Below are 27,333 nucleotides of genomic sequence, written 5' to 3'. Positions count from 1 at the left end.
CTAATCGATTATCTTGTTAGCTATATACAAAATTCTTTCGCATGTCCAAAAAGGCTAGATTGATTCTATTCCGGATGACTCATACCTCTTGAATTTATTTTATTTTCCCAATTTTTTATCTTGATTCAGTCTTCTGACGTTTCCTTCCCCGCGCAAATGGTTCATTGGCATTCTACTCTATACCTTGGCCAATCCCCCCCACGTGGGTATGCGCCATAGTACTTGAGAAAGAAGAAGAAGAAGAAGAAGAAGAAGAGAAAGAAGAAAAAGAAGAAAAAGAAGGAAAAGAAGAAGAAGAAGAAGAAGAAGAAGAAGAAGAAGAAGAAGAAGAAGAAGAAGAAGAAGAAGAAGAAGAAGAAGAAGAAAAAGAAGAAGAAGAAGAAGAAGAAGAAGAAGAAGAATTCCATCTGCTCCGTCCCACGGCATTGCCTGCGCATCGTCGTTTTCTACGTAGCACAAAACCGAGAGAGCGCGTGCTTCTGCCAGTCTCTCGTGGCCACCAGGTGGAGAGAAGATGTAGATGAAGTGAGCACAACCGTTGCCCGTCTCCCTGCGCTTTGAACGCGTGCTGACTCTCGAGCTGCCCTGCGATCTCGGTGCGCCCGTTGGTTCCGGCTGAGTACCCGGTGTTTCTGCGCTAGTTCTCCAATTTCTGGTACGCTTACTGCATTCTCTTCTTGTTGTCCGGCGTAGCTGAAAGCGTGAACATCGGCTGGTGTCCACAAGTTCTCCTGGCCACGGGAGCTTCACCTGGTCGGCCTTTCTCCCCTGATTAGTTGTTGCTTGGCTGCTTCTTGAGTCGCGCAGTAAGCTGCATCCCCGTTGCTTTCGTCTCTGGGGAAATTACTTGTATGCGGTACAGGCAGCTCAGAGATCCACCACACCGCACTATAGGGGACCACTGATGGATGGCCGTTCGGCGCTCGCGGAGTAGTTTGCAGACCGCCATACCGGCATGTGTGGCAGTCTTGCTCACGCCGCCTCCTTCGCCAATCACCCGGTGAGCGCGTTTGTAACTCCTCCACTGGCGCCTTCAGATGGGTTAGTTCGCGTTTGAGACCCATGACTGAGTGCCTTCGAGACGGTAGAGAAACTACTTTCCGATGTAGTCGCGTCACGGATAGGACGCAGATACCCAACGACATAGTCATAGCTACATTTACGGGGCCCACTTACCCATCTGAAGTCAAGGTGTGGGCATTGGTCTCTCTCGTTGATCAGTTCACATCTGGGCCTCCACAGTGCCGTAATTAATGGAGTTTTAGCTATGGTATGAAACCTGTATATCGGGACCTGGTTGCTGCGGGTGCGGAGAGAGCCACGAACAAAATGGTTGTACTGAGTAGATGCGCTCTTTGTGTGCTGGTGGTGGCCAGTCAGCAAGCCACTTTGACTATTAAGCGGGGGCCGCAGAAGTTCAGGTGCTACCGTTAACAAGCGGATGTGTACTAGACGAGAGACTCTAGCAGATATAAAGAATAAGGCACCTGGCTATCCAAGTGGGCAGCAGGCATGCAACTGTTGTGGCTTCCACCTTGTCGCAAACGATAGCTTTGTGGTGGAAAACGCAATTGCGAGTGCCATGGATCTCGTTTTGGCGCATTGGCATCAGCTTTCAATGCACCTTCCCAATCCTGTGCCATTGGCTACCAATCCATTAGCTTTGTCTACTTCTTCAACAAGATATCCGAATCACAATCTGGCGGAAGTGCCAGCCAGTGCGTTGACATGAAGAGTGACATTAGAGCTCAAAACAACTGCGGGAATTCATTAGCTGTTGCTGGTACGGCTTGTCCTCTGAAGTGGACAAAATAAATGGTTGCTCTAACCTAAAGTCGGTATTTTGGAAGAGGTGGAATCCGCTGCGGCACTACCGAAAAAACCGAGTCCCTCACATTGTCGCAGTGGAACCACCTGTCAATTCTCTCCGCTTCACAAAATTTAGTTTGTTAAACCAATAGTCTAACTCAAGATGTACTTGCACTTTCTGGAAATGTGGCTTACTCAAGATTACACATACAATCCAAACGAAATTATACCTCTTCCACACTTTATCGTGCATCAAGAGTTGGCGGTTTTTAATGGTTCGTGCCCTCAAAATGTTGCCACAGGGCACATGTATCATTTTAATATGTGGACAGTCAGTGCAAAATACAGGCTGTGGATCTGAACGTCCTGAATACCAACTATCACCTTAGCTAATGTACATTTTCTAACAGGTGTGCATGACATTCGTCCTCACCACTCGTTTTTATCGTGTTGCAGGCCACAAGTTTGAATTCTCGGTGATTTAACTCGCATCACGTTCCATGGGAGTATAGAACAGATTGCTACGATAACCTCGCAACCTAAATTCTGGGCTCCCCAAATTCCTCCGAGGCTAGTCTTGCTCTGCATTAGACCTAAAGTCTTCCTCCTCTCGGATGGATTTTTCTCCTTGGGCTCCAGTTGACTGTGCTTCCAATAGGGATTACCTACCGATCAGCTTCCAGATTGCGTGCCCGCTCATCATCCTAACAGCCAACGGCACACATCCTTAAAATACAACAGCTTTAAAGACATCTTCGGGTAAGATCTTGAAGCATTTTCTAATTTGGACAGTGGGGACAAGGCCTTCCGCATTTGTTTTATTTTGGACGGAGCTTGAAAAAAATTTTTCGTATAGGTCATTACAGCCACCGCGCCATGCTTTTGGGGGAATGTGGGTTGCACATGGCACTATAGGCGCCGGAAGGTTGCATGGAAAAAAACTTCTACTTAATCAATGCCCCAAAGAAAGGATCGATTATAATTTCATTGCGCCTATATTGAAGAGCACCATATCTCGCGCAGGAATGCTCTGAATTTCTTTCTATATCAGCAAAGTCTGCGAGCGTTATTTAATTTCCTAACCAAAAGGAAGCTGACCACGACCGCAATAAACGCAGTCTCCCTAGTTCAGAAAACGGATGAAATTTTCGAGAATTCAACGCACATTGGTAGATTTGGGGGAGGTGTCCCTCAGTGTGGTCTCGCAAACTGTGTCCCGCCTTCCACCGGCGGTCCCTGGCACTGACCGTTTCACTTCTTACGGCTTACTGGCACTTAAAAATTACTCTCTTTAAGGTACATGGATCTCAAACAAGTAGCGTCAAGCGAATGTTCTCCCTTTGCCAAAAAAGGAGGGATAAGGTTAAGTGTTAGACAATGTAACAACGATTGCTTTAATTAAGAATCTCGTTAAGTTAATTGAACAGGTGTTGCGTGGCGAAATCTTGTCAATCATTTCAGATAATGGGTTACTGAATCCTTGAAAAATAGGTTTAAGGCCAAGATGCTCTATATGGTACACTCATACCCGACCGGAGAGCCGCATGCAGTTAGCTCGTCGCCGAAAGCAATATGCCGTGCTTTTTACACTAAATGTGTCTAAGGCTTATGACAGCGTTGAGCACTGGAGGTTGTTGCAAAGTTGGCCGGCAGCAGGGCTTCCGAGTATTCTGCAGCATGAATTTTGGAATTTCTGGCTGACGGAGGAAATTTATTGTTTCCAGAATGGTATTTTTTCTGAGAGATTTCGACAGACGAGAGGAGTGCCCCAACGTGCGATCCCCTCGCCTGTTCTTTTCAACGTTTGATGTGGCTGTATTTCGTGCAGTCATAAAGTTATAACCTATGCGTAGGCAGATGAAATTGCGTTTTTGTTTTGCTTCGTGGAATGATCGACACTCTGTGCATCAGTCCGTATAGAGTCTTACCTCAATGTCCTGGAGCCGTGGTTAGACGATATTTAGCTCTCCCTTAATGATAAATGTATGCATTTTATTAGTTTTCCAGCTCTCTTATAAAGTTAATATCTCTATTGTTTATCGCTATCATGTAATTCATCAAGTGCAAGCAATCAAATTCCTCGGGGCAATTTATGATAAGCAGCGCTTCACATTAATGGCGGGCCCGTAGAGAGAAGATCAATGCGGAAGGAGCCTGAGCGATCAGCATGCTGAGCAGGCGAAGCAACATGCGTTCCGGCACGAGAAGGCGCTCACTTCTGATGATTTAGAAATTGTATGCCCGACCAGCATTATTAAAGTTCGGCTCTGCAGCATGCCTTGTTCACCGCAGCTACTACGGATAAGCTTTGTTCTCTCCTTCTTTTGGCCCTTGAAGAATGCTCTGTAGACAGTCTACAGACTTCTTATAGACTATGGCCTTGATATAGACATTTCATTTTATCTATTCAAAGTCTATATACTGTCTATAAACAAAAGTCTATTAAGTGTATGCTCATAATTCTATAGGTTGTCTATAGACTGTCTATAGGGATTGTATTGCGTGCAGATTGTTCTGTAGAGTGTGTCTATAGAATTTCTAGACGGAAGTTTATGGACAGTCTTTATACTGTCTATATAAAACTTTTTTTATGAGGGGTCAGTAGCCGAGCGCTATAACCACTGCGACACCACTGCGACGCTAGTTCGATTCCGAACGCGTGAATCTAATTTCTATGGAGGCGAAATTCTATAGGTTCGTGTACTCTGCGAGGTCAGTGTACGATAAAGAATGCCAGGTGGTCTAAATTTCCGGAGCCCTTCACTATGGCACCCCTCATAGCCGGAGTCCCTTTGGGACATTAAACCCCCATAAACCATAACCTTCTTCTCTTGTAGCCGGAGGCGCTGTGCTTGTCTGGGCCTCTCAAAATTTGTGGCTAATTGTATTAGCTACCTATAAGTGCCGATTCCATCATCGCCATGAATATTTTAACTCTTAACTGTCCAAAATTTTGTAGAAATGTCTAATTTGTCGCTTCATGCCCCAAATTTCATCTCTCTTTTTAAGCCTTTCAATGAAAGCTGGTCTCTTTTTCACCCCTTAAACGTCAGGAATGTTGAAAATCTTCCGGTGTGCGACAATTCTGTGTCCATCTTTTGGCTTTGATGGCATCTTTTCAAACAATGCGAAATTTTCCCTCTTCATTTGGTCAAGAGTTTATTACAAGATTGCTTGATGTCCTTTCGCTTTGGTGTGGAGTAAGAAAAAGGGTTGTACGTTTTCTTTTTTTAATCCGCTCTTTGATGGCTTAAAGGCTACAGCCACAGTTTAGTAGAGGTAAAACGAAACCAAATATACCCTGTATCGAGATTTCAAACGGAAAAACCTGGCTTGTTGAAAAACCAGGCTTTTTCTTTCGGTCGCTTCGCGCAGCATGGGGTTGGATGGAAGTAATGAGCGTCCCCTCTGAAACTGGGTAGTGGAAAGTTCTACCATGCACGGTATTATTTTATAAACAGTTCACCTAATCAACCAAACTCAAAATCTGAAATTTTAGAGGCCCGTGTACTGTGCAATGCCGGTGCACGTTAAAAAACCCCAGGTGGTTGAAATTTCCGAAGCCCTGCCTCACATCGTGGGTCACAGCCTGAGTCGCTTTGGGTCGCTAAAAACGCCATTAAAACAAACTAAACCAAACCGTCAAAGTTAGAAGTGCTACATTTCTTTATTGATATGTAAATTTTATTGATGTCTACGCTTTGCCAGTCCGGATTCCCGAAGGCATCCATAAGTCTCTGCACTGCATTTAAGGCACCAATTCATCGACCGTTGTTACAGTCTCCCTCCGATATAGTAACATTGCCTTCAATAAGCACTGGACCTCGGGGCACCGACTGGGCCTGCATCATGTGGATAGATGCTGCCCCATTCTAGCCGAAGATTTTCAATTAGGTCTACTGATTTACCGCGCAGTGCACATGCGTTGTCAACCGCGTTAGATATCTGGTGGTATCTTCGCGTTGTGATACCCCTCTCGCAGGGACATTTCGGAAGGCACTCGGTACAGATATTCTGTCGACTCAAAGGCCAACCGAGAGCTGCTACACGGGCGCCCCGATGGCCATGGGGTTAAAGGTCTGTCGCGTCAACCCAGCAGCTTGGAGCTATCTCGATTTCGATATCGAAACTGTCGATATCTCGAGGTCCTTCTAGCAGCATGATTACTTAATCTCGGATCCCGAGCCGGACGCAGCAAGGCACTAGAAAATAAAATCACAACGGTATCTTGATTGAATATTTTGAAGAGTCAGAATATACAATTACCTTTCCAGAAAATAAGACTGGGCGGTGTACAAACCAGTTCAGCAAGCATAAAACGATTGTTACCAGCAAAACAAACGTAACCAACAGCATCTTCCTCAACAGTGCATGAATGCTATTGCACAGCTTGTGCCGAAAGAACAAAATAAACTTCCAAGAGTGAATAGTACTACTGTAATGAATAGACATTTTGTTTTTAACATTTGCAGCTCAGACTTGCCTTGGTGCCTACAAACAGATTACTGACACGCCTGCAATACTTTTGGTGGCGACGGCTGCGCCATGACACCTCTGTGTGAGATGATGAATGTTCTCTACGGCAATCGAGTTTGCCGTGTAGGAGGGGCACAGCTCTTTGCAGTGCGAGAGAGACTGGTAATATCGAAGAGTATCAAGTGAATGGGCTTTCAAAACGGCCGCGTGGCTGTGGTAGAAGCCAACCTATTCTGACTTCAAACAGCACAGCGCTTCCTCTAGAATTATCAAGGCAAAATTTCTCCCCGCTTTGTTCTTTTCTTTTCACTTATGAAGACCCGGAGCCTGCTTTTGGTTCTCTTAAATTAATCCAGTACTGACGCTGTACCTTTTCAATCCGGCGTGTTGTAAAGTTTTTTGTTTCCCTGTTACAGTTTCCTTTATATTTACTTGCTCGTTTTCTAGTCGTTTTCCGCCAATATGAGTTGCCGATCTTTCTGAACAAGGGCTTAAGCACCCTAGCTGGCAATAGATGCTGTCTTTGAAACTCACAAAGCTTATCTTATCTTTGCAGGCAGCAAACGCTAGAGCATGTGCTTCGGCTCCGAAAAAATTGACAAGAGCTAGTCTGCGAATTTTCTTTGCCATCAGCCAATTATACAATTCAGTCGCTATTGATTAAACTAGGAATCCGCACGACAATTCAGGAGAATACAGGAGAATAATGCTGGATTACTTTCTTAATACATCTTTCTATACTAATATAACCCATGTGTCATATCGTGGATTGAGATCGAGGGTGAGACTGAAAGTCAGCAGATTTAGCAGGAAGTTAGTATAATAAGCGGCAAATCAAAAACTACTGCAGTCCGTTGTCTCTACTTCGAAACCGTCTCTATATGGCATCTTTCAACTTCTAATTTGCTTGTCGAACTATTATATTTTGAATGTTGGTACCTGCATCTGTTTCAGTGATTTTATTGCTAGGTGCCACCACCGTTATCAAGCATCTCAATTAGCAAGTCTACGGAGTACATTGCAACATGTAACTTCCAAATTTCGGGCACTCAGACCACCAGATATAAGTACGTGGGGTGTATAGTAACTGGAGACCACTCCCATGACGACCAGTCCCACAATCTCCCTCCCTAAACTTAAGCATTTTTCTCCTCTGCACAACCTACAGGGAGTTCCACTAATGAAATGATCAAAAATATCTGTTGATGACGTTCATTTTGCTGCATTAAAAAAACCTAGAAGTTTAGGTTTACTCTACGGAAAGGAAGTTGCAAAGAAGGAAACAGTATGGTTAAGATCTTTCGTAACGGTTTTTTGTTATGTCATGTATTTTTCGCATTCATTGTACTTACAAGGACTACCGCGGCACAATCTGCGGTCTAGGGTTTTAACGTTAGGCAGCTACATTAAGAGTCGTGTATGATTTTTTTATTGCAGTTGACAGTGACTTATAAAGCAAAATCAGCGTCGGAAATCAGTTGCCATGGAAGCTTGCAGCGGCAAACCGGAATCCACCTTCTGGATACTGAGCTGACAGCAATAACACTGCAGGCGTCGACAAGATTGTACGCAGACGATCATGAAAGAATGTTGGCGTTAGCTTCACAAACCTGTATATTTGCCTGTGCGATGCCTAGTGGCTGAAATTTAAGGAAAAAAAATTCTGGGCCTGTCCAAAGGTTGCTAAAATTCATGGCTGTATTAGACAGGCTTTACTTAAGTTAGCGGAAGCCGGTCATTTACTCTGTCCATCCGACGGGTTCTTTTGCAAAATGTACTTACACTAGTTCTCATGTGCAAGGTAAGGACCCGGTAAATAAAATTTGCGACCGATCAGTTACCCTTATTCCCCCAAAGAAAAGAACAATTCTACGGATGTAATTTATAACTCTCGATTATTGCGGGTGTTCTGACGGTGGCAATAATATGGACTTCTCGGGACCTTCACACTTTCGTCAGTTAAGTGTTTTCATCCACAGCTTTGCTGCAAGCTACGCCTAGGAAGCGATGAGCACAAAGACTGGAAACTAAACTTCGATTCTTCGCTACGGAGTGCCAGTTCTAGTATTGAACACCAAATAACATAATTACTCGCACCTGTCCAAAAGAAACCCAGAATTCAGGACTCTCTCTAATCTTAAAACACTGCTACACAGTTTTAACCGGACAGCTGTGCTCGTTCCGCCTTGAAATAAGTCTTTTCAATGTTTCCCAGGCCCACTGTTGGTGACATCAAAATGAGCGGAATGTTCGTGTTTGCGGCCGTTCTGCTGCTTTTCTTAAGCACTGGCGCGTCAGTGCAACTCGACACGTCGGATGGAGGCTACACGGAACTGCGGGTATCCATCAGCAACAGCGTTACTCCTGAAGAATCCATCATTGGTAACATCAAAGTAAGCAGCTTTTATTTTCTCTCTCTCCTTCCTCATGGCATGTCGGAGCTTTTTTTTTTACGGCGCATTGGTTTTGGCTCATATGTAAACAGCGATCAGAATAAGTGTCGTGGGCCGGTAAAAGGCAGAATGCATTGTCAGAGGGGCCTCAGATGAAGACGATCAATTGGTTTTACTCGAAAACACCATCCCTTACACGCAGAGATAGTAATGATCCCAAAACCAGGGAGAAAGTTGCTGCTCGAAAATCTCAGACCGATATCCCTTACATCGTGCCTAGGCAAACTATATGAAAGGATAATAACGAGACGCCTTCAAGACCTTATGAAAGATAACGAGCTATACCCCCACAGCATGTTTGGCTTTAGAAGCAAATTATCAACACAAGACGTGCTACTCCAAAACAGAGACGATTTTTTAACCAACGTTCCGACACGAGGGGAGCACGTATTCATGGCGCAAGACATTAAAGGGGCGTTCGACAACGTCAGCCATGAAGCAATACTAACGGGCCTAAGCAACTTGGATTGCGGCAAGAAAATATGCGGGTATGTCAAGGCATTTCTAACGAACCGAACAGCAACGATAGGAATCGGTGAAATTCGCTCCTAGTGTTTCCGCACGCCCAATAAAGGAACGCGCAGGGGTCAGTAATATCCCCCATCCTCTTCAACATGTCGATGATTGGCTTAGCAAAGCAGTTGGAAAACATAGAAGCCGCACGGCACGCAATATATGCCGACCACATCACAGTTTTGGTCAAAGAGGGCTCGCACGGGGAGAAAGAGGGAAAGCTACAGGAAGCAGCCGCATGCGTAGAGAACTACGTCAGAGATAGAGGCCTTGCCTGCTCAACAGAAAAGTCAGAACTCTTAAGAATCTGGAGAAGCAGACAAAAGTCAGAAAGTACCGGATGAGGAGGAACTCAGGATAAACGTCTATCTAGAAGAACAACCAATACCGTAAAAAACGGTGATTGGAATACAAGGAATGTCAATCCAATCGAACCAAAGATGCACACACGCCCTAAACTTAATCAAAGCTTCGATGACGCAAGTGGCCCGAATGATAACTAGAGCCTCTAGAAGGAGGCAAGGCATGCGGGAAGTTGACACTTTAAAATTCGTCAGCAGCCTCGTAGTAAGCAGAATAACATACAGGCTCCCATACTACTACTGTACTGAGGGAGAAATGATTCCATCAGACACAATAATAAGGTAAGCATATAAGATAGCGCTCAACCTACCGCAAGCAACCTCAACGGAAAGAGTCCTAGCCCTGGGTTTGCATAACGCTTTTGAAGAGCTGTGAGAAGCCCATCTTGCGGCTCAGCCACAAAGACTAAAACAAACCAAAGCTGGGAAAGCGCTCCTGAATAGATGCGGCTACGAAGGTGCGCTACAAGAAAGAAAAAGAACAGAGCGAACACCTAACGAATATCGCAACACACTCTAGATAGTCCCGATGCCGAAAACATGGATTCTAACCTGCATAAAGGACGCAGGTAAACTTGGGCAATATATTATCAACAAATCCTAGGCGAGAAGGAAAACACTCTGCACAAAGACTCGGCTGAGTACAGGAGAGATACTCGAAAAACCAGAAGCAGTATGATACACCATCCCTTCGTGTCTCAGTTTCTTGCAAGTTTACCGTAATATCGTGGAGATACTGTTCTCTTTTTGGTGACGGTGATAAAAGTGAACTCTTTCGCACCTCCTGTGGAGCCCCGTGGGTCAGCCGCTGCTGACCAGAGGATGCGTCGCGGCCTCACGACTGATTAAGGCAGCCAGGTCACTGCGTTGTGCTCTGTTGTTGGCAATGACTCTTAACCTGACGACAGCTTTATCCGAGTCCTTAGCAAGAAGGCAAAACAGAGACTGCATTAAGGTGAGGACTCTTCGGTGTCGAGTGAGTCCCTAATCACACCGAAGCGAGTAAAATCGTCACATACTGTTCTAATTGTGCCAGAGACCCCCACCGACAATATTAACCACATCAACAGGCAAGCCACGTGTAGGTTCCTAGAGGCTCGCGTCCCGGGCTCAAAGACGTGAGGGTGAATCGTTATGGGAATGCTGTTGCCATTGGTGTCACGGACCGAATCGTGCTTGAAAGTTCGAGCATCATCAAAATGGTCGGCGCATCAGTGTCCGTTCACGGCATGTTACCCTGGGAAGCTGCGCTACCGTATGCATCATTTTCGACGTCGACATTGCCATTGTCAAGATCGGTGAATTCAGACCTGGGGAGTGTTGCTAGAAAACCAACGTAAACTCGGATGAGTCATGAGGATGAAACGCAGCTCTGAGGTCTGGCGTTCACGGAAGCAGCGGCGACAGTGGCGGCGTCAGGTGGCCGAGTCTGTCCTCTGGTCGCCAGACGGAGTGGTGCTTGCAACTGTCACAGTGGGCATATCGACGGAGTTCCCGCGTTTCGGAACACAGGTGGGAAAGTACAAGGTCGTTAATGCACCTTCTGGGAACAGTCTTGACATTCCTTTTCCACCATGACACCAAACCCGCCACAATGGTGAAGATCGCACCTCAGTGTTCGATCCGTCTTTGTCCCTGTCCACCTGCTGGGAATCGGCCTGCCATTCTTTTCTCAAGAAGGCCGCGACCTTGTAGCTGTGGTGACCACGACACGACAAGGACTTTGTTTTCAATTTTCTATCGACCGAGCTGCGAGAAAGCATCAGCACAGCCACCTGCCCCGGATGGCACCACCAGTGTTTTCATCCGTTCACTTGAAAAGGTGTGGGTGCGGGCTAGTTGGTGGAATGAGGTTACGAGAATGATGTCCAATCAAGTGAACCGATGTAATATAAAAAGCGCGAAAAAAAGCACACACGGACGCAAAGAAAGACAAGGAGTTGGAAGCTAGCGCTTGTCCTTGGTCTTTCTCTGCGTCCGTGTGTTCTTTTCGCGTTTTTCGTCTTACATCTGTTCACTTGATTGTACATCATTCTCCTAACCTTATTCTACAGCCAGGGATCTGGGTAATGCGAAGGCTATTTAACAAGGTGCTGGTTTGTTATCGACACACTACTTTCTCCATTGTAAATATGTAAAAATAACCTACGGTACAGTCTCCTTCTTAGCGGAGTCCGACATCGTCCTTCGTAGCCGGGACCTGCAGTGCTGAACGAGTCCGACAACCCAAAGGCCCCCCCCCCCGTCTACAAGACTGCTGGAAGGGGTGGGATTGAAGCCCAGCCGCCAGCACCATATGCGACTAACCTGAAAACTTTATAGGGACGAGCTACCCACTGCGCATCAATATTGCAACCTCATATCTTTGGGGAGACAATGTGCATCACGTTGACTTTCCAAGGGGACTGCATTCCAATGTGCCCACTGCATTCTCCTTTATTTTTATTTCTTTTAATGGTCGTACAATGTTTTTTTGCATTCTCGGCCACGCGGGCAGGGCAAATGTTGTTCTTTAGCCCAACCTAACCTCTGTGTTCTCAGCCACACAGCGTCGATGCTTGCCTGGCGAAAGTCCAAAAGTCTGCCATTTGCCGCGGCGGTCATTACTGAGACTGAAAAGAACGAGCGACACAAGAAATGACAAGACACGATTCCGCACCCAGAGGGGACGCTGCTAAGTTGAAGCTACGTCGTCACTCTCGTCAAAGGTCTTCTAGGAGTGTAGTCGCCATTGAGAAGATTCGTCCAGGAATTTGTGCATCTTGTCCTCGCCCTCTGCATACCTCTCTAAACAACGGGGGCCATGTGAGCAGTGATGCAGGGACTGTTTTCGCAGACGGGTCTTGGCCATCTCTGACGTAGCCACCCGCGCACACCGTGAACGAACAGGTATTGCGCACTCAGTCCCTGGCCTATCTCTAATCAAGCACAAGGACCAACTCTGGCCCAAAGTCGGGACCGGCAGGCTATTTGGCTGTCGCACCTGAAATAGCGCACACCATTAGTGATGAAACAGTCGTACGCACCCAGTGGGCTGAGCCTGCTGCTGTTGGAACCCTAGTCCAGGCACCATTGCAAGTTGGACACGTGCAAGTAATTGCAATGCTGATCACTTTCGTCAACACTTTGCGTGCGCTGCTTTACAGCGTTCACACGACAGCTGCACAAAAGGCACTTCGGGTGTGGATAGGCTCACTCCAGCCGCAGCAGCTCTCCAGTAGCTGGCACAATGGCACCTCCAGCCTCAGCGTTCGGAGAAGTCGGGATATATCACTTTGTCAACTACATAATAAACCGCAAGAGCAAGCAGCCTTTCTTTCCGGTGGAACCTCTGCGCTGCGTGACGGTGCAGTGCTGGGCAGTGAAAGACGGTGGATGTGTTTTATTGAGGTCGAAGTGCTCGACAACCCTCATGGTGTGCAGGCTACGGTTACGGCAGCCTGCGACTTTCAGTGCGTGTGTCATTGCTTGATGTTCGGGCTACGGACCGCTTTGATTTATTTTATCGTGTCCTTTTATGCCCTCTTCATCCCTTTCCCCCATTGCAGAGTAGTCAACTGGAACACCCTTGCAATTAACCTCCCTGCGCATCCTCTATCAATTCTCTCTCTCTCTCAGAGAAGCGTTCTACAGCGGTTCTTGTGTTTAAGTTCTAGCGCACTTTTTTTAGTCAGGAAGCTCTCCGTTATTGAAATTATTTGTTTATTCGTCTTCAGTTCTTTCTGGCATGCTCCATTCGCGTCAAGGCGTGATGCTTTCATGTTTTTGTAAAAATATTATTAATCGGATAGCATTCGATGTCCCGTTAATGAGAAGAGGCGGCCTCCACCCATGCATATCACGGGGGCAGGTCCACCCTGTCAACTTGTGCACACCTCATCTGTATTAAGCCTCCCGAAGTCAACGTGACCAGCGGGTTGTCAAGTCCTCAAGAATACTGGTCAAGGTAATATGCGTTACAATCCAGGCAACCTAGGATCAAAAGCGAGTGATAGATAAAAAAAAGGAGCAAAGATAAGGATTATTCAGAGGCAGGTGCACATGCCTCGCCCCAATAAAGCGAAACGCACTAACAGGCTATATGCTTAGCAACAGCGGACAACCTAAAGTTGAATTCCTTGCGGCGCAATGAGTACAGATTGTGCGAACGATGAAAATGTGCAGGCGCTGTTCCGATCGTCAACAGAGTTCCTTCACAAGGCTACCAATGGACGAGTGTACTTCAAACACGTCATCATCGAGGTTCCCAAGACGTGGCCGAAGAGAAATAGCTCCTGGGCACCGTCGTCCAACGCCTACGAAAAGAGCGACGTGCTTATCGACATGCCCACGCCGCCGTACGACGACAGGCCGTTCACAACACAGGTGAAGCCGTGCGGCGAGCCAGGGGAGTTCATCCACCTCACTCCCGGATTTCTGGCCACACTTACCAACTCTACGGCTAAGAGGTTTATTAACCCAGGTAAATGAAGTTGTTTTCTGCACGATAATTTCGTTTTAAGTTCTTTACGGCGATAACTTTTATTACCGAGGAAGACCAGCGGAAGCGCGTATGTCCGCCTTCGCAGCATCCGGGGCTTGCGAGAGGGACAGGTTTGAAGAAGGAAGAGTGAAAACGACGTTACCATGGTGGTAGGGAGAAAGGGGAGAGAGTCTGCAGAGAAAACAATAAGGCAAGAGCACAATATGCTCCTACGGATGTGGCAAGGAGGCATTCAGAACAGATGGCAAAAGTGGCTATATCAGGGTGCTTCCCTATACCCTTAACCCCCTTGGTAAGAGGGATAGGGAAAAGTGGGACGCCAGTACTTGTGCGCAGAGTGCAACCCCCCCGCCAAGAGCACTAACCAAGAGTCCGCCTACTGCCTAGGTTGAGTGTTCTGCGCATGCGTATTGACGCCCCTCTATTTCCCTTCCATTAACTATCCCTCTATTCTAAAGCTCCCTACATTTCCCTACAACGTCGTGATTTTAGGGACACGAGGATGGAGAAAGGTTCGCGCATTATGCGGGTCTGCCTTTGTCGCGTTGGCCTTGGCCAGCGTACAGCTCTGCTGACAGGAGGCGGGTCGCCGATGCGTTTCTCGTGGGGCGCTCTTGTGTTCACGCAGTCGGTCAGAGTAGGAAGCTGCTGTCGGGATTCAGCCGTCATGTCGCCGGAACGAGTGCTACAATGCGAGGAACAGTTCGCTAGCAAACGGGCTGGAAAAAAAAAGCGCTGGGCGGAGCAAACAGAACAGCAGAAAACGGTGAATGGATGCGCGAAGCGATGCGGCGAAAGGAATGGTGAAGTTTCCGAGACAGAGTGCGACGCGGCACTCAATATAAAGCACAACGGAAAGTAGCTGGAAAGCACGAGGCTGCTGCAGCGGGTGCAATGCCCAACCGTGAAATATTTCGAATTGTGCTACAGGATGTGTGCTATGAGAGTGTGCAGCACAGCCTGCAGGCCATCAGGTGTCCTCTCTTTTCCTGTCCAGAATACGACAAGGAAGCGAGAATTTTTCTCATAAAGAAAATTTGTTAAAAATTGGCTTATATAACTGGACCTGATTAACCACAGCTGATTACTGGCCCTGCTAATTAATGCGCCACGGGTATCCGTGACGCATGCGCACGCATTGCGTAATGACGGCAACTCTCGAGGGACTGCCGCCTCACTCGCAGCCTCTCGCCTCGTTCATCAATTGCCACCAGGATTGCGCGTGCGCCTATCGGTCTGCAGGGCAGAACTTCCTCCGGGCCGACGCTGACTTTTAGCACCAAGAGACAATGACGACGCTGTTGTTGACGCATGTGAAGCTCCGGTGGCCGCGCAGCACGTAGGCACCTGGGGCGGGTGAACTGACAGTTTCGCCAGTGTAGTAGTAGTATTAAGTGACTAATGTAAAATAAAAGCAAAAATAAAGGTAAGTGGTTTTTTCTAACCCCGAAATCCACCATCACTACTGCGGTGGCACCTGAGCTTGGGCAGCGGAAATAAAGGATAGCAAGTCGTTTGAAGAAGTGAAATGAAAGAGGTAACACCGGCATTAGTTGAGGTTCGGCTCTGTGTTCTGCTCTATTCTGGCACCAAGGCCACCCGCGGCACAGACAGCGGGATGCTAAAGGCATTTCACGCTAAAAAGTGCGTTTAATAAAGACCCACCTTCACAGCGTACGTGTTCGTGCACGAGTGGGCCCACTTCAGGTACGGCGTGTTCGACAACTACGGCAGCCTCAACGACAGCAGGCACCCCCTGACCTTCTGCTACAACAGCACGGTGAGTCACACGGAAACATTGCACGACACGAACAACGATGGGAGGGGTGCACAGTTTCCGGCAGAGAGTTGTAAAAAGAAAAAACAGATCACAAGGATATATTAAGAGCAGCTAGGAAAACAACTATATATATACAAGGAGACTGTGCGGCCTATCAAGAGTCGAAATCGAAATCCTAATGTTTTGTGACGAACTCAGTTCCTTAGTTCTTGAAAGGCGGCTAAAATTGCCCGCACCTAGCAGGCAGCAGACCACCATTTTTCTCTGTGGCTTGACTTAGGCGTTTTACGTACGGGAAGAGCAGAGGTCCGTAGCGTATGTTCATGATTTCTTTTGTGAAGGACGAAGCTAATACCTAAAGGTTGGATGTAGGTTTCGGTGCTTGACTGGCGCCTTCAATGTTACGAACCAAACTATACAAACTTTAGTTAAAGATGTTCGCGTTCAAAACAACTATAGAGCACTTGAGACTCACTCAGCCTAAACGTTTAGTAGCTAACGCTTAGACCTTGCTAACACCGGCTGCATGTAACAGGTTGTAGTGCACATGAAATTTAAGCACTCGATGCCACATATGATGTGCGCGTGCAGGTCTCGTCGGCTGTCACAAGCGTCGCTTCGTGTTTCGGATCGCTGCCAGGGATAAGTTTTAACGCCGTGAATAAAATGCAAGGACGCTCAGAGAAGCGCTGTATAGCAAGATCTGTAGAGCTCTCTAGCGTTTCTATAGCATATACAGGAGCATTAGTCGTAACCTTGAAGCACCGCAATCTGTATTAGGAGATCAAGAGGCTTGCAAGAGTTTCAAGAGCACCGAGACATCGGCGCTTGTGGCCGCCACTCAAGGAGCGAGAATTTTTGCGTCGATACCTCCCTATAATTACTCATTTTGACTGCTTCTAGCACCCTTTAGCAGCAGCGGTGATGAAAAGTGCACTTCGCAAGTTTTCTTGCAACGTTTTCTCCAGACGTGAGTCAGGGGAAAAAGCTTGTGACATGAAGCAACGCATAATGCCCTGAGAAAGGGCTTTCGAATCTACTCTATGGAATGCAAGTATAGTCTATGTGAAAAGAATAATTTCTAATCCCTCTTAGCTTTAACACTAGCAGCAGCACAGGGCGTATTGAGGTTACTGCTGATGATAATGATCATGGCAGTGCAGCTGGCAAGTTCGAAGTGGGGTCGTTGATAACGGCCACGAAGACAGTTCACGGATGTTTTGTCGCAGCGAAGAACGAGTTTAGTTGCTTCTGGAAGTCAGTCAGCTCAGCAAAAGTTAATAGCCTATATGGCTTAGAAATAAACGCGGGATATCAACTGTATGGGTTGAATACAATCTAATGGAAATAAACCCTCTCAACAATCGAATCACTTTAGCGATTTTTTGGCCTTGGACACCTTCTAACGAACCCAGTATCAGCAGAGCTGTACATTATTTGTTGATGGCTAATAAGGGGAATAGCAAAAAAAAACACAACACCAATCATTTTATTTGCATTGCATCGTTGACGTACCAGGTGTGCTCACCACTTCTTATATGTGCGCGCGAATTAATTTCTCAGGTACGGCTTAACGCCTGCTCGAGCCGACTCGTCTTCAGCCCGAGAACCGCAGAAGGAAGACTGTGCTCAATCAACGAAAAGTGCCGCTTACGTCGCAACTGCAAAGTCATCATCAAGCAGCTGGAACATGACCCCGTCCAGTCTTCCATCATGTTTATGCCCTACGTCGCCAATGTAAGAAGTATTCGCTTACTCTGGTGCGGAAGTGCGGCATCACCCGGACGGTTTGAAGGGGCTGAGAGTTAACAAAAGCTGGTTTAGTGTGTGAAGCAGAGCAAGCCAGGGGCCAGCGGCTAAGCGGCCTACGGGTTGATCATTTAATAAAACCCCTTGCAGGGTTAGTTGGTAATTGTTTTTGTTTTCTTGAAATTAAACATCGCAACATATTTACACGAATACAAAGCGCCCATCCTGTCATGTCTCTATGTGTATTCGTGTAAATATGCAGCGCTGGTTACTTTCAAGAAAAGTGTGATTATGATGTCAAAATATACATATAGTACCGAGCGGTAGATCTGCCATTTTTCTTGCATTTATTCGTGATCGAACTGCAGTTTGTGCCAGGCAACCTGTATTTATGACAATGGACAGAACTGTCGCCCAATTAATATCTTAGTGATTAAGCCCAAGGGGCCGAAATGCGTTCTCAGTCATAAAATTCGCCTATTGTCTGGAGGTATGGGAAGTCTCCGGAAAGAGGACTTCCCAATGGCTGGAAGGAAAGGAAGTTGGGATAAAACGAAAAGCGCTGCAGATGAGGACAATGAAAAAACGTTTCGTACGAGACAGGAAGTGACGTCAGCACGACGGAAATTGTTGCACTTTCTGTAAAGGCACTAATAGCTGCTTACTGTTAATGGAATTAGGTTATCTATTAGAATTTTCTTATTGTTGCCATGCCAGTGATACAAAAGACTGTTTCGATTCCTGATGGAATCTGGCCGGCTTGACAAATTGTGAGTGTGCCACACGCACCTCCTCATCCTCTTGCTCTTTTGCATGTTAACCTACCTAATTTTCTTTCCCTCTTTGTCTTTATCTCTCGGCGATTATCGCTTCCCGCTGTTTGATCAATAAGTTTCGCTTCCTGCCCGAGTCCTCGAGGCCATAAAGTTTTACCTGCTCCTCCTCCTCCTCCTCTCCTTTGAAACATCGCAACCCACGCTGCTGTGCACCAACGCATTTTCTCAGCCGTTGCAGGTTAGCCAGTTCAGTGACAGCCGGAAAGGACCCTGTCCCCACAACCCTGACGCCCCGAACAAGCAGAACGAGTACTGCGATCAACGGTCGACCTGGGATGTTATCAGCAAACACGAGGACTTCAAGAAGTGAGTGGGATAGTCCTAGCAGCTGCAACCTGTTAGATATATCACTGTGACTTGTCGTTGTAGTGAACTATCTGAATAATAGCAATAATATTCACACCTTCTTCCAACATTCCTACCGTGATTCAGAAACAGCCATGATGGGTCTGCAGAAGCATTGTGCACTTTACCGCACGTATTGTGGAAGGTGTCAAGGGTAGTTGTAAAATTTAGAAACGTGGTGACTGGCACGGAAACCACAGTATGGATGATTACGCAGTGTTTCATTCCAGCGACGTTATTTCTATAAAAAAAGGAATACTTATTTATATTTCTTGTAATTTTTGTTTTATTAAAGTCAAAGTTTACAAAAATAAAACTCACCTAGATGTAGGAAGACACGGGGACTCGTGTCCGGAACAGCGCAAGTTGACGACGTGTTAACAACCAGCGAGTATGTTGATTAACAAAACAAAGCTATAGAGTAAAACATCCTTAGGGAAAGAAAAGACTGTTGAATTGCATTCCTAGTATGTAACTGACAACTAGCAATAAAAAAATATATGAGCACAAAGATCCCCACAAAGATCCCCAGGTGCTCGAAATTATTCGGGAACCCTCTACTAGGGCACCTCTTTCTTCCTTCTTCTCTCAGTTCCTCCTTTATCCCTTCCCTTACGGCGACGCCGTTTAGTTAGGGGCCAAGATGTGAGAGAGATACTGCGCCGTTCCCTTTCCTTAAAAACAAATTTTCAATTTTTCAAGACATATGAACTCGTGACCGAAGCAGTGCAAGTTCAGACCACGTTGGGAATCAGCAAGTATGCTGATCAACAAAGCAAATCTTGAATAAACAGCCTCATATGAAGACAAGACTGTTAAATTGCACTCCTATAGTAGGATACACCGTAAGTCTGCAGTGAAGCTCCGCCCACATTTAGCACCGGGGCAAAATATTCCTCCACTATAAAAACGTAATCCGTTTTCGGAACCTCTTTTGTCACCTTAACAAGAAGCTATTCAGGAGAAAAAACTTGTAATGTTTGCAATTTTGACATTTGGCTTGTTTAATAAACTCAAACATTAAAAGATGATTTCGTTTAATTTTGTGACCGGCTGGCGAGTAATACAGTGCGCCGCGGAGCAAGCTCATTGTTAACAACTGCAGTTTCTTGTTGTATCCAACTATAGAGTGCCACTAACTACAACAAACAATTCGAAGAATATATGAGCGCGTAGTTAAACAACGCTGGAAGACACTTACACCACTAATATAGTGCCTTCACTAGGAGTGGTCGTCTGGAGACATTTGGCTGAAGCATGGAACGTCGAAACAAATTTAACATTGGTAGTCTAAGACCTTAACATAGCAGTAAGAGCAATTCTGTTTAGATTGATCCTTAGTATAAATCGCTTTAATGTCTCCTTTCTGCTATTTTGATATTGATCCTGTTGCGTAAGGCGTGTTTATTGGTAAAAATTTGCTTTAAAATTTTTTCCGACGATGACGTCTGGGCGCCAAATGACTGCAGAAACACGGTTTTGAAGGGATTTTGAAATGAATCACGATGTACCTGAGCCCAATGGTATTCGCACCAATAAAACTCTGTCGATGAGCCGCGGTTTACTTACCAATTTTGTGGTATGTCAAACACTTTTGGGCCTTGATTCGCTTACTTGAAGTGAATTGCATGTTTGGTTTTTGAACGCAGTAATTAATACACTCTTACAGACCAAATTCCGTGCGTCCCCACTGTCGTTTTCAGCTCATGACTTCGGCAAGAAAAAGTATTAGGGTTTTAACCTGTAGCTAAACGGAGCATTCGTGCGAAAGCGCGTGTTTAGCCTGGTTGGCTCAAGGTTTTGCTTTGCTGGGTCGTCGGCACAGCCTACGTCGGTAATAGATTCTGGTTGAGCTCTATTCGGGGTTTTAAGCTGGTCTGATCTGTTCGCGCCGCAGATGGAATTTGGTGAACAATGACGTGCAATGCACAGAGCGAGAGTGTGTCGCAGTTGAAGGTGAGGCGGGATCAGCTGCTGCGATAACGTTGCTCTATCGTGCTGTGGCCGGAGAAGCTGCATGCACACTGGCTATGATAAGATTTGATGAAGAGTCATAGCTTTGTTCATGACCTCATGAAGCGACTCATTTTGAACACGGCATAGTGAGAGTATCTCTTCGCACAGACCGTGGACACAACTGAGGCTCGACGTAAACGCCATCTTTCGCACACGCTGTAATAAACTCCGAACTCGTTCTGCGTGAAGTGCTGTGCATAGCAGGCATCGACACCACTGTAATGATTCTCCTGACGCATGTCGACGCCTGACCTCACGCCTCTCTTCGAGCCCACCCTCGTGTTGATGGGTGGTTTCGCGACCACGGCATTGTCGAGCGACTTCCGCATCTCTTCTAGGCGCCCTTCTTACTCAGCCTTCGCTGCGCATCGATGCCGCCCTCTCTGTGTACCTGCTGTAGGCGCTGTTGTTTCGCGCCGTCCCGCTTCGGTGCGAATCGGCGGCACTTAGCGCCTGAACGTCGACGCTAATCTGTGGGTATGGTAGCCAGCGAGGGCGCGTGTCTTCGGACTCGGCCTTTTACTTAACTTCGGAATAGCAGCGCTGGCCCCAATGGACTGTCGCTCGGCGAGAAAGCACCTGCAAGCCGATGATCTGAACGGCCACATGTGAGCGCGCGGCGCCGCAACGACTGGCTGCGCACTCGGCGATTGAGCTCCATTAAGAGATCGGATACAACACGAAATCTGAATGACATAGCTGAGTGAAGTTGTCTCGAATAAGACATAACCTATTTTTCACCACCAACACAATCGAGCGGCGTACGCCAAAGATCTCTCTAAGTAAACGTTTTCTTGGATGATGATCGCGTAAGTAGTTTAAAAATTCTGCCCCGATATCAAAACAAATTTCTTTATTTAGCAATACTTGTTTCCTAACACTACCCTCACACTTGCAATCGATATTCGCGGAAAGTTAAAAAAAAGCTGCAGTGCAATAGAAACTACCAACCCAGACGCTTGTTCAATGGAGCTTACAAAATATTTATTAAATGTGCCTGCCCAAAATTTGCGGCTGTTTTTTATGCTTTGGAGGTTAATGAATACCGAATATGTACAAATTATTGAGCGACCTGAGCAAGACAACGAAGGAAGGAACGAATGCAAATTGTTTTCTTATTCTAGCCTCCCAAGGCCGGACATGTCCAAGCGAATCGAGTTGACCTTCGACGAAGCACAGGAGGACCAAGACCTTCCGCAGCGCGTGGTGCTTGTACTGGACGTTTCAAAAAGCATGAGAGTGAGCAAAACCTTTTGGTGATCATTTACGTTGGCGTCAAGAGATGCACGGTGCCCTTGTAACGTTGGCAGTGCGCCCACGCATCCCACCGTAAGGATTCAGTTCGATTATATTTACAGCGAACCCTTTCAAAAACCTTGTGCATTCTCCCAAAGAAACTCGCTCTGTTTCTCCCTTAAACGTGAACCGACAGGATATTTTTTGTGCCGGGTTATTTCCTCGGAATGGTGCGTAAAGCAGAATCCATGCACTGAGATGTGAAATAAGGCTGCGCTTCACAAATGATTTACATTAAATTTAATTCCATTGTCGCTTCGATTTCTCCAGGCAAAGGGTGGCTATGTCGGTCACAAGCAGAGTGTTTCACGCAAGACCATGAAGAATCACAGCGCAAAGCAGTTGTAGTAAACGTTCGTAGAGACTTCACCGCAAACGGGAGAACTCTGCGGCGCAATGCGCACGTGCTCTGAAACGCTTTTAGTTACACATACGTGATGTACCCAAAACAAAAGACTATGTGGACGTATTCTGCTCAATATGTACTGTTCGAGTACGTTTCTCTGTGCCACCAGTGTCCAAATGTCTCGGGAAAATTTTTGAAAGTTGGACAATTGTAAGATACTGTTAAGAAAATATTGGAGGTAACAGTCCGTTCTTCGAATGCGTAGCAACATCCTTCTTTCAAAGTGTTTCCAACAATCGCACTGAAAACTTCAGACTGGCTGAGAAAACCAATGGGGAACTCTTTTGATGATAGCAAAAACGTTTGCAGAAAAAAACATGTAAGACCACCATCGGGTGATCTGCGGATATATTGATTGTTATGGAGAAATCTTGCATTTTTTGAAAAAACTGCATTCATCACAACTTTCGCGCTCAAAAATGCTTTGTTGTGCATGTCTCGCCTCGTGACTCGTATAATCGTTACCTGGCGTCGTTCTGGGCCTAATTCGGCTCTGCTGCCGAAGCTCTCTCCTGCGTACGCCTTCGTGCAGCGTGTCTTGCAAAGTGCCTCAACCTCCAACGGACGTGCGTTTCAAGTCCTCTAACGATGCGCTTCTGCCAACAGAGCAGCAGGTCCGTGTGGTCGCGAACAGCGCGGGCGCTGAACACTATTTCATTTCTTAAAAGCGCACTGCACTGTACGTCCACCGCAACTGCATCTCGCGAGCCTGCCTCCGCGGGTTTGCATTCCTTTACGCGTCGCAACGAACCCTATTCGGCATGTTTTGAACATCAAGACACGGAGCTGCCGAACGCATCCTATCAGCGCGTTTCGGCTGCTGTCTTGCATTTAGCGAGTGTGCAAGGCACACTCGCAAGATTCGACATTTCACCTACGTCCAAGGGACCCACGTAGACCCGCTGCGCACTGCGCTTGCGAACTCCTTACTCGTAAGAGTTACACGCGCTTAAAGCCTTTTTGGTACGCGTGAGTAAAACTGTTCAAAAGCTGTTCATTCACTCACTTTCTTTCCGGCTGCTGGAACCGGCTATGGCGACCACATGGAAAGGGAGCGATTATACCGGAGCTCTTGTACGCCTCACTTAGTATCAGCTCTACTCGTTATGAAAAGCGACAGTTCCGCTGCTCGCACCACTGGCCTCCAATAGGTGGCTGGATGCAGCATTCCCGCTTTCCGACCTCATCCCGATCTGGAAAGGGCGCGAGACGCGACTGAGACACCTACAAAGGCAATTCTTAGAGCCTACTGATTATGTTCAATCACAAATGGTGAGTATGTCCCTGCATGCCCGCACTGCGGTTACTGGACGCACGCCACCCACGGCCACATTTTGTGGGAACGCGCCAGCAAACCCCTCCGACGATATTCTTGTCAGCTCCCTTGACGGTGGGATGGGACAAGCTCTTGGACAGTTCAAGAAAAACAACGCAACTGGCCCTCATCAAGCGACCTCAAGAGGTCGCCCCCAACTGGAGGCTACCCTGGATTTGTCCTAGCCCCATCCGATCCCTTTCAGTTTGTGGCAGAAAAGTTGTAACCACAACCCGATGTGGGCGATAAGGCAGCCACCGGAAGCTTTGCGGCATGTCCAGGAAGGCCGATGTCTGCCTGTGTGTTTCATTGCAAAAAGTCGCGTGTTTCGCCCTTCCGTCTTTAGTTTTTCGAGTTGTTCTCGCGTAAGGTCTACGGTATAATTTCCAGGAAATAAGCAAGCTCAACGCACGATATGTGAGGATTGTTTGGGAACCTTGTGATTTCAGAGAAACCGAAGAAATGAAAAAAAAATCAGTATGTGCATTGAACACTATGTTCTTATCTGTTCGTCTTCCGAGAGTAAAGGAGAAGTAGCGGAATGACGATGAGGCTAGGTAATCTTAGAAGAGAATTGTAGAGTAGCAAAGAAAAGGTGGTCGATGGCGCGGAAATTCTGGCACTCGAAGAGCCGCTCGTTTTACACCTGCCGCCGTTTCAGTTTCGAGTCAGTGGCAGATGATGCGTCTTCTCATCGACATCTGGTATGTTTTTCTCCAATTTAAGGGGTCATTAACCTTCCAGACGTACTTTTAACCTAACTCCATAGCACAGTCACGTTTCAGCTGCACAGCGTGAGAGAAACGACTGAAGAGAAATACGAATGCTGCAAGGCGGGTGACACGCGCTGTTAGAAGTTAACTGCACCAAGCATCACGAGTAAAAGCCCATTCACGCATAAAGTGTTACATTACGAACGAGTGCATCATACACTCCGTCGAAAAAGCAATGCCATACATTTTTGAGGCTCTAATGTGAACGAGCAGAACACCGTCGGCACCTCTCCAGTTAGAAGACTCGCCCTCAGTCCAGTTCGGTCTAAACATAATTCGGCAAAATGCAAGGTAACTGTGACGGCCTGGTGAAGGTTTCCACCCATTGTTTCTTAGATTTATCCCACATTGGGGGTATAACTTGGGATTAGAGCGCAACAACGTGCATCACAATCAAGAGAAGAGTTTGGAACGCTAGCGCAACTGCTTGACACATAGCTGAGCACACGAGGCTCCGTTCGCGCTGTGTGTAGCGTCGTCCTGTCGTCTGCTACCGTCGTCCCATGGCGATGCGATGGATGGTTATTTTTTTAACGTCTTTTCTGAAGACTTACTTTGCTCCTCTCCTCATGCAGTTGACGGCGCAACGGGCAGGCATTGTCGTGTAAAAAGATGAGAACGGCGAAAAAACGAAATGCTTGCCTACCTAACATATGTTCGTCCCAAACTTGAATTTGCATCACCCATCCCGTTCAACCCTACATCACCGCTGAACTTGAGGCCAATCAAGACAGCGCAACCCGTTTTTTTCACCTCTGAATACACACAAGAGAGTAGCATCACTGCACTCAATCTCCCTCCCCAGACTTGAGTCAAGCCGCATCAGTTCACGCCTTTGCCTACTTCACTCTCTGCTATCCCACGTCAAAGAACCCCCTGCTGAAACCACCGATCCCAATTTCCAGTCGCCTCAGCCACAGCCACCCCATAGGCAGCATCAAGAGCCGTACTTCAGCAATGAGCAGTTCCTTTTTTCCTGACGCGATAACCCATTGGAATGGCCTGCCCAACGATATTGTTTCATCCAACGACCGGAAATCGTTTCACGCGAAACTCACAAGTTATTTTCCGAACACGTGAACTTTTTGTTGCCCAGTACTTTTTCCTGTATTTTTCCCTGTATTTTTGTGCTTTTTTGCTTACTCTGTTTTTAACCACTTGATTCTGCTTATTTTATTGCTTTAGCGTTTTTAGACTCGCACTGTTGCGTTCATTGTGCCTATGTTTTCATCATGAGTGCATTTATGCAAAACCATTTGTAAGGCCCTCCTTATGTGATGCCCTCGGGCCTTCAAGGATGAAATAAATAAATGAATGAAACGAAAACTGTATCTGAAAAACCATGCTGAGATCTGATTCCGTGCACTTCCAAAGGCTGACTTCCGGGACGAGGGCGCTTACTTCCGGTGGCCTCACTGTCAGGCGCCCGTTGCACCATCCAGCACCCTAGCGGAGATCAGTTGCTCGCACCGGCAGCCGAATTCCATACGCTGGCTGACGTTTGCAACCGTCTTCAGCACTTTCCGAAAACGTAACATGCAACAAAAAATATGGGTCCCGCTTATGGATGCCGCCATATTTTTCATTTTTGTTTTAGTGCAGTGTGAATTAAGCGAGAAATTCCGAATGAATGAAATCTAAGATGAACCTAAGTGGAAAAAAAATGTTGTTGTGTTGCTCTGACAGAAAAAAAAAAGTTAATGGGGCCTCTTGGGGCTATCTGTTACAGTCTCTTAGACAAACAGAAAGGTCACTAAGTTATGGTGAAACATTGCCACGAGCTGCACGGCGTTAAGTGTTGAGGCCTCGTTTCTCCAACGATTTCAGGAACTCTTTTTGCTAATCGCAGGGAAGCCGCATCGGCCTTTTGAAAGAAGTAGCAGAGCAGTACATAGAACATATTGAGGATGGCTCCCGAAGACTGGCCATCGTTACATTCAGCTCGAACTCTACGGTGGTCCACACACTGAAGACTGTCAACATGAACACCAGGCAAGGGTTCCTGAATGCTTTTAGGAAGCTTGGCGCCCAAGGAGACACCTGCATCGGATGCGGTCTCAAAGCGGCTCTCAAGGCAGGTTCCTCTTTTTATTTTGCTCGTGCAGGTTCTTACGTGTTCTCAAATTATGCCTGCAGTGCCGTTAAGCGTCGCAACACTGCAAGGCCTGCGTGATAACATGGACGTGGCAGGTATCAGCATGTCGGGCTCTACGACAACGGAGGCCCCATGGTTGGCTGCGGTCTGAAGGCTGAGCTGAACATACCGGCATCTTCTATAACAGTTTGGGCTCTCGGAGGCCCTGTAGCAAGAAAGCGGATTGCTGAACCGAGAGCGTTTAAGCAGCGATGCATGCCTTGCTTTGCAGCTCAGCACCATACGAGTTCCGCATGTGTAAAAAGTGTCTCAGAAGAATTAACTCCAAGAAGCAAATCTCGTTAAGCAGATACGTACGTTAGCAGAGCATCTAATAAAAGCAATGCATCAGAACTCCATCTTTCAGAATAGCATCATCCGTTGGCGTCAGTCATAGCACGTTTTCGGAAGTTGTCCGCCGGGCTCGCATTCCCACCGTGCTCGCATTCCACCCGCGGTCGCACCGCACTACGTGACCAGCCACACGACTGGTCACGTGACCAACCGCTTGACGAGCAATGTGACCACAGCTAGCCAGACAACCAGAGTAATCTGGACATGCAATCAAGATTAACCAAGGCTAACCA

At 46.8% G+C, this 27,333-nt stretch overlaps 1 protein-coding gene across 1 annotated transcript; it reads left to right on the top strand.

Moving 5' to 3' along the window:
* Window positions 1–955: 955 nt before the first annotated feature.
* LOC144108100 (calcium-activated chloride channel regulator 1-like) lies at window positions 956–26,785 on the top strand. The gene is made up of 8 exons (XM_077641382.1): window positions 956–1,041; window positions 8,501–8,678; window positions 13,778–14,075; window positions 15,770–15,876; window positions 17,440–17,613; window positions 18,631–18,767; window positions 21,947–22,061; window positions 26,462–26,785. The coding sequence occupies exons 1-8, from the start codon at window positions 956–958 to the stop codon at window positions 26,783–26,785; spliced, it is 1,419 nt and encodes a 472-aa protein (XP_077497508.1).
* The last annotated feature ends 548 nt before the right edge of the window (window positions 26,786–27,333 follow it).

Source organism: Amblyomma americanum, chromosome 10, assembly GCF_052857255.1.
Source record: "Amblyomma americanum isolate KBUSLIRL-KWMA chromosome 10, ASM5285725v1, whole genome shotgun sequence".
NCBI lineage: Eukaryota > Metazoa > Arthropoda > Arachnida > Ixodida > Ixodidae > Amblyomma > Amblyomma americanum.
The sequence above is the reverse complement of the archived record's forward strand: the minus strand, read 5'-3'. Positions and strand labels throughout refer to the sequence as shown.

Excerpts from the sequence above, each read along its gene's own strand:
- LOC144108100 (XM_077641382.1), top strand. The coding sequence starts at position 956 with ATGTGTGGCAGTCTTGCTCACGCCGCCTCCTTCGCCAATCACCCGGTG. Across the intron at positions 8,679-13,777 it reads CCATCATTGGTAACATCAAA|GCGCTGTTCCGATCGTCAAC; the intron begins GTAAGCAGCTTT and ends GAAAATGTGCAG. Across the intron at positions 17,614-18,630 it reads TTATGCCCTACGTCGCCAAT|CCGTTGCAGGTTAGCCAGTT; the intron begins GTAAGAAGTATT and ends GCATTTTCTCAG.